The sequence below is a fragment of the Aspergillus niger genome (assembly GCF_000002855.4).
Source record: "Aspergillus niger supercontig An15".
Classification (NCBI taxonomy): domain Eukaryota; kingdom Fungi; phylum Ascomycota; class Eurotiomycetes; order Eurotiales; family Aspergillaceae; genus Aspergillus; species Aspergillus niger.
Window position 1 is genome coordinate 1,443,158 of NT_166530.1, and position 7,247 is coordinate 1,450,404.

General features: G+C 48.1%; 2 protein-coding genes across 2 annotated transcripts; one reads left to right on the forward strand and one right to left on the reverse strand.

Annotated features, from left to right (window-relative positions):
* Positions 1-872: 872 nt before the first annotated feature.
* An15g06190 (uncharacterized protein) lies at positions 873-1,706 on the forward strand (the record flags this gene model as incomplete). The annotated part of the gene is made up of 3 exons (XM_059744749.1): positions 873-1,212; positions 1,273-1,532; positions 1,599-1,706. The coding sequence occupies 3 exons, from the start codon at positions 873-875 to the stop codon at positions 1,704-1,706; spliced, it is 708 nt and encodes a 235-aa protein (XP_059602599.1).
* Positions 1,707-3,903: 2,197 nt separating this feature from the next.
* An15g06200 (uncharacterized protein) lies at positions 3,904-6,557 on the reverse strand (the record flags this gene model as incomplete). Its single annotated transcript, XM_059744750.1, has 7 exons — positions 3,904-4,077; positions 4,230-4,347; positions 4,406-4,592; positions 4,635-5,532; positions 5,576-5,608; positions 5,643-5,835; positions 5,890-6,557. The coding sequence occupies 7 exons, from the start codon at positions 6,555-6,557 to the stop codon at positions 3,904-3,906; spliced, it is 2,271 nt and encodes a 756-aa protein (XP_059602600.1).
* Between the last annotated feature and the right edge of the window lie 690 nt (positions 6,558-7,247).

The window sequence follows — 7,247 nt, forward strand, 5'->3', positions numbered from 1 at the left end:
ATCTCGTTCACGCCGGTTGTCACGATCTCAACGACTCCATCCATGCTCTGAGGTCTGCTTGTTTCGTCTCGTCCACCCAACGTATGTTCTAATTCCGAAGTTCTTTCCTTACTTTTCGAACCCCAATCCACTCACTCACTCACCCCTCCCCTCCTCACTCTTTCCCTCTTCCCTTCCTTCTGTCTCTCTCCCTCTCTTTCCCTCACACTCGTTCCCTTAGACGACCCTCTTACTCAACTCACCACCACCACCACTACCACCACTACCACCACTTCCCACCACGCCCTACTATGCTTAGGTGCTTTTCCCTCTACCCACCCCCCGCCCTCAATTTTGTTTTTCTCTCCCCTTTTACACAACAACTTTGTTCTTATTTTCTGCCATACCATCTCCTTTTCTTCTTTTTCGCTCTATTTCCCCGTTCTGTCTCTTTTCTATCATATTCTTGTGTTCCCGGGTGTATTCCCAGTTCTTCGAACTCCTGTTCATTTCCATTCCCTTCCCTCCCCCCTCCCTATTTTGGCCTCGCACACCCACCAACCAACCAACCCCCCCCCCTCCCTCCCTCCCTCTCATCTTGACTACCACCCCACTCTTTCCCCTCTTCGCCTCACCATCCTCCCCTCCCGTTGTCGCAAAGGAAAACTTGAGTGGAAGAGAGATAAACCAACCTCTCCATGAGTGGAAACGAATATTGTTGTTGACTCGTCTGGAAAAAGGCAGAGCGATGATTAGCCTCAGGGTGGAACAGCACTCAGAATCTCCGAGATCCCGTCAAGACCATCTTTCCCGTGGAAACGACGATACCAGAGCCTACGACGGCAATGCCGATTGCCAGTGAGAGTACCACCGTCAACTCCGTTACTACCACAATGACAACTTTTTCCGCCCCGGTCACCGCACCTAGATCGATGCCCAACAATCAGTCTGCGTTGGCGGCATCCTTCACCAATTTCCTCACCGTATCAATACACCAGATCCTGTTTCTACGTTCGGTCTATCCACGAGCCACGTTCCTCCCCGTGCGGGCGTACAACTATCCCGTCCGACAATCCCGTCACCCCAAGGTGTGTGATTACATCAATGACGCGTCAATTGCGGTCGGAACGGAGATCTTGAAAGGCACAATAACCGCTGTCAGCATTATCATCTCCTCCCTCCGCACGAATCAACCCCTCGAACGATATGCCTTTGATTTATCGGGCTTCCCCCGTGTTCCGGCTGGCGAAGTCAATACCACCTTCGAAGACAGAAGAGAGGAACAAACCAAAGCGGGTGTTCCCGTAACCGACCGGGCTTCCGCCCCCACATCAGTCGACCTTGAAGCGCAATTCCGGGCCTGTTTAGCAAGACTGGCTTCAGCTTGTGCGCGCCTGACTCCTTTGCCTCGGGACGATGAATTCAGTTTCACCGTTTGCATCGAGGTGCGGGAAGATGCTTTACCCCCGGCGGGGACCACAACCGAAGAACAGACATGGATTGTGGCCGAACCGGATAAGGTCCACCTCCGATCGTGCACCGCCCCTTACTCCGTTTCTAAGTTGAGAAACGGCGAGCCGCAACAGCCGCCTCCCAAGGTATCGAATGGACGTGCCAAGACGGTCCCGGTACGACGTGTAGAAGCTGGAGAGCTTCGACTGGAACTATGGGTGGAAGAGGCACGGCAGAAGTTTAATGAACCGGTGGACTCTGAACATCCACCATGAGCTTGGATCTCCATCTTATAGCTTGCTGCCGTGTTCGTCTAGTTCACCATTATTTTCTGATTTCAGTGAAACATTTTCTGCTCCTTATCTCATATCTCCATTTATCTCATTCTTGTTTTAGCGTGACCAATGATCGAACATACATGATGGATGAGGAAATTAGGCACTGTCGTCCGAGTGAGCGGCGCAAATATATAAAATGGGGAGCGGACGATTTCTGGGACTCGCATGGCATTACATAGATCTGGTTCATATCTTTCCTTGTCTTTTTGCTCGCAAATTTCTTTCCGTCCATTTCTGCCTGTCGTCATTCTGTCACGTTCCTTTTCCCCTTCTATTTCTCTTCTCTATTACTACTTATATCTCTCTTCTTTTCTTTTTCTTTTTTCTCTCTGCACTTTTCCCTTTTTATTTACAATTTTCTCATCTCTGGAGACGTCTATTTCTTTTTCCAAGCATACTCCTCCATTCTCCTCCCCGCCATTTCCTCGGAGTGTTCTCATTTTCATACCATTTCCTATTGTATTCCGCTCGTCTCCTTTGTTGAGCTCTCTCCAACTACATGATCCTAGCAAATTCAAATATCTAGCAACTAGCTGCCAAAAAGTTGCCAGCATGGACCCCACTGCTCGGGGAGGGTCTCGAGTCCTGTCCGCAATCGTTAATTTTGTCCCCATCGCATTTCAGTTGGCCTATCCTTGTTTCTCTCGGCGTGTGTGTTTGCCTATGTTCTTCCTTCGCCTCGCTTTGACTTCCACGTCCCTCTTGAGAACGTGATCCAGTGAAAGAGATCTTGACACCATTTGGCTGCATAAAGTCATGATATCAGCTGATAATGGGATACAGGCGTCCACAGTGTGTCAGTATCACTGCGATTCCATACTGCCTCACATGGAAGAAAATCCAAAGCTGAGTTACGGAAACCGACAAACACACGCAGCCGCTATTTACAGACAATGGGGTGTCTAATACAATTGGTTGTGGTTGTGCTTGTTGTGCTTGTCCATGAGGTTGTCTGATCGATTGGCTATGGAAAAAGGACGCAGATGACCTATCTGTATGGAACTTTAAAAAAAAAAAAATAAAGGAAGAAGAAGAATGGGTTCCTAACGCATCATGTGAGTTATTATTTTTCACCTGTATATTGTGGCATATATGCGTGTTGGTCATGTGCTATGCTACCTATCCTGTGAAAGTGGGTTTTTATTAAACATGGCTTTCGTGGTTTCCTTTGACTCGTTGTCAGCGCTTGTTGTTGGGCTCAGTCCCCATCTTATCGTCGCCTACGTTGCTTTTTTGGTGCCGTATTTCTTTTTCTTTTTTGCGTCGTCATGACTGATAAGATGTGATGTTTTTTGGATATGAGATAGTGATGAGTAGTAGACTAGGTCGGGCACTCGGTAGGCAGATAGGTAGGAAGTTTCTTCTTTTATCTCATCTCTAAAGTAATACTTTTTTCTTTTGGATTTCATCTTTGGTTCGCCTTCTTCGTTTCATGTTGCCATATCGCCTTTATCGTCCGTTTCAGCGCGCCCCAGTCACATCATCCATCTGTTCCTGCTTTTCGTAGCTGTAATTCTATGTCTCTTGTTTTTTCTGGAAAAGTCATAGTTGGATATGACGCTTGCCAACGTATGCGATATCACGTCATACTATATTACGATGGTATACATCTACCACATTGTAACAAGTCCCATCTCTGGTCACAGTTGGCTCTTACTCCATCGGCTTCTTTCTTGTACTATAACCCAAGGTGTCCAGGACATGCGATCTGTGATCTGTCATAATCTGATTTCGTTCTGAAATCGAATTATGGATTCGTGCTGGCATTCTGAAAATAGAATAGCTAGGCTTTATTCGATGATGACGACTTCAAACAAGAGAGAGAGAGAGAGAGAGAGAGAGAGAGAGAAGAGTAATGAGCAAGTCATTGGATTATTGGATTGAGCCAAAAATAGAATAAATTAGCCATTCTAAGTTACCTAAACCGAGAGAAATGGTGAGCTGGAGATGATAGAGAAAGAGGAAATAGAGGATTAAAGTAGGATGGTTGAGGTAAGGGACTGGGAGAAAGGGAAAGGGCTGGTGGGGAGAAAATGATGATGATAGATGCTAGGGAAACCGCTACAGTATTTCATTTATTAGAGTGATGGAACCAAAATCTGCGATGCAATCCAACTTCCAAGAAAGCTTTCTATCAATAACGGGGGCACTGCTTGTTTGTCTTGTCTTCGTGCTCGGATGAAGCAGGGGTATAGATCGCTGTTGGGAAGTCTGGTATGAGAAAGCATCTTTGTGTAACGCTGAAAAGCTGATTGCTGTTGTTACCGAGAGTGATGTAGGGGCCAGAGATACGAGGACGGGTTAGACGCTGGATTCGATGTGAAGGTAGCAAGCAGGAACTGTGTTGGGGGAAAAGGAATGGAGTCGGTATACCAAGATGGGAGCTGCAGTATCGACAAATGTCGATCCAGGGTATGGTGTATCGCTCTTTCTGGAATGAAACGAGGTGTAAAGGCTTACTGGAGCAGGGACATCATTATTGTCGATCAACGTAACGGTTGGTGCTTCATAAATTCGTGTTGATAGTGTAGTAGAGGCACTAGTACCGCCATGGGGGGCGGGTATCTGCCCTTTTTGTCTGATTTTGGCCAGGATTGCCTTGATAGTTCACGCCCCTGTTTACGAAGCCTCCGTACACAGGAACGTTTGGGGGCGCAGGACCCCCTGGTGGGTTCCTAGGTTGTCCTACTGGGTTCGGAGGCCAGTCTTGTCCACCCCAGCCATTTCCAATGCCTACGGGTGCATCAAATCGAACAACAGCTGGGGGGTTGGCTCTTCCAACTGGCATCCCTGGTCTTGGATACCCCACGTAATTATGGTGGACTGGCGCTTGCCCGTATTGGTGTATGAATCCATGACCATAACCTGGAATGACGCCTGGCATATTCGTGGCCGACTGTGCTGCTTCTGCGTCAGGAACTCGCAGCTCCTCCTCAGTCAAACTGGGATTTTGTGCCAATATAACATCGATAGTGTCTTTTTGGGCCTTCTCGACCTCTTCTAACGATAACCTTGGGTCATCGGTGTTAGGACAGTAGGTCGGAGGACGCCCAAAATGGTCGTACTTCTCTCGGGTAATATCTTTCTTGCAAATGTAGCACATTGAAGTACGGCACTTGGAGCAGATCATTTTGTTGCAGCCCGATTCCTTGACAATCTTCACGTTGCATTTGGGACAAGGGCGGATCAGAGCCTTGCTCATTGCCTCTTCAACCAAGTGGCGTTCGGGGATACCCTTCTCTTTTTTGGCCTCTGCGCAAGTGCGGGGAATATGGCTTTCTTGCTGGCAAAGACGGCAACTGACCATTTCGCACTCGGGGTTTTTGCATACGAACTCGCGGTCCTCTTCCACGGGAGGATAGATGGCTTTATATTCACAGAATGGACAAGCTTCAAGGCCTATCAATCCAGCTTGCTGAATCTCATCCTGCTGCTGAAGGTTGTCGAGCTTTCCCATCAAACCCTCCCCAAGGGCTTCTTGGAGCCGCGCACGAGAAAACTTTGCCTGACAGCCACTAGTGTCGACACATTGAACTTGATATTTCATAAGCCCAACTTGGGTCTCTGCAGATTTTCGAATGCATGTAAAGCAGAAGAGATGGACGCTCTCCCCCTCACAAGGGAGCGATCGGTTCGCTGGCACATCGAGGTAGCAACACTGGCATTCGATGAGGTTTCCAGCTCGGCTGTGTTCTTCTTCATTTCTGATCTCAGCCTCTTGCTCCTCCTTCTTCTTGCGAAGTACATCTTTGCGGGTCATTAGCTGATCAGCATGGGTTTCTCGTACTCAGAGAGAGATTACTTACGGTCTTCTTTTTCAGCTTTCTTCTTGGCGGCCCCTAGTTCTCGAGCCAGGTTCTCGGCGATAGATACCTCCTCGTCGCCTTGTGGTAGGTTTGCTGCTATCGAGACCCTTTTGCTTTTCAACTTTGTGTACTTTCCCGTCTGTTCATTCTCCTGAGAATGCAGAGTGAGATACGCTGAGAATAGCTCTTTTTTGTCGGTCAGAACATCCCGAATATGCTTTAGCGGCATCCATTCAAATTCTTGAGCTAGCAGTCCGGTTCTGTAATAGAAAGTTCAGCGCTTGTTACTTCATAATGATGGGCGGTGCACTCACGCTAGCTGGAGGTATGCACGGCTACCACGTTGTGGGATATTTCGCAGATACCGTATCGTAGCTTCCTCCTCCGTCTCCTCAATCTTACGTTTCTTGACCTTTTCTTGCATGGGGTAGTTAGGATGCTGTAAGATATCTTCAATAACGCTTTCCTTCAATGCATTCAGGGGCAGCGCAGGCTGGTGCGCTTGGGGCCTTTTATGACGTTCGATCAGCTCTTCCACATGCTGACGACTGATGCCCGGAAAGATGTCTGTAATCTGCCACAATAGCTCATCCTCCAGGGTGAGGTCAATGTAAACTGCTTCAGAGTGCGTATTGGAGCGTGACGAGGTCGATGTGGTCGCAATGGTCGATGGGCGCGAGGAGCTCCCTGACTCGATCCCTGACTCGTGACGACTTTTACCATCAGTATCACTGTCCAGAATGCTGATTATGGACTCGTGATTGCTGCTGCGTTTGCTGCTGCGACTGCTGTCGCGACTATACTGCCTTTGTCTCTTCATGGGTTGGTCGTAGTCAGGCAACGGATAGTAACCGTGGCCGTACAGATCCCAAATCAGCGCAGGGTTGTCATCCAGAGTAAGATCTGCATTTGCATGGTTCATATATCCCAGTCTTAAAGGGAGCGATGGATACATCGGATTGGTGAAATTGGGCCCCTCCATTGTTCTTGTTTGCTTTGAGCGAAAGAAAAAAAAAAAAGCGATGTATTCCTACGTTTGAGAGTATCTGAAAGGGAAGTCCAGGTGAATGAAAGTATCAAGGTTGATAAGAAAGCCAAAAGGGAATTAAGGGTCGCTTATTAGCTGTGATGGTTATATAGGAAGGGGGAAATGGTGGTGAAAATGTTGAACGTAGCGTTGCCTGGAAAGGTAGACCCCGCAATAGTCAGTGAGGAACGTCGGCAACGGCCGTAAATCGCTCGAGGCAGTGAAAGTAATGTGATGAGGCTATCTATGTTATATCAGTCTGCAGGGCGTGCGGCTGTATGTAGAGCAATAAGCATACAGCCAAGGCGAGCTTAGTTTATTGTCTTTGTACACCTGACAAGCATGAATGGGATGATACACAAAGGCTGTCAGTGAACATACTCGAGTGAGGATCAGGCTCGTCAGAGGCCACCACCCAAGCAAGGCTGAAGCCAGCCCACAACCTCTGGGTGCTCGCAAGGCTCTATCCTGCCACCGGATGGCTAAATTTGTATAGAAAATGTTGGTGGATGGAGAGATATTGTTTAGCGGTTGATCATCCGAATACCAGCTCGCCCAACGGGGAATAGTATCAACAAGGCCCAAGGTTGGCACACACAGTGGGGCGGAAGTCCGTCAACAATGCTGGGGAAAATCCTATCTACA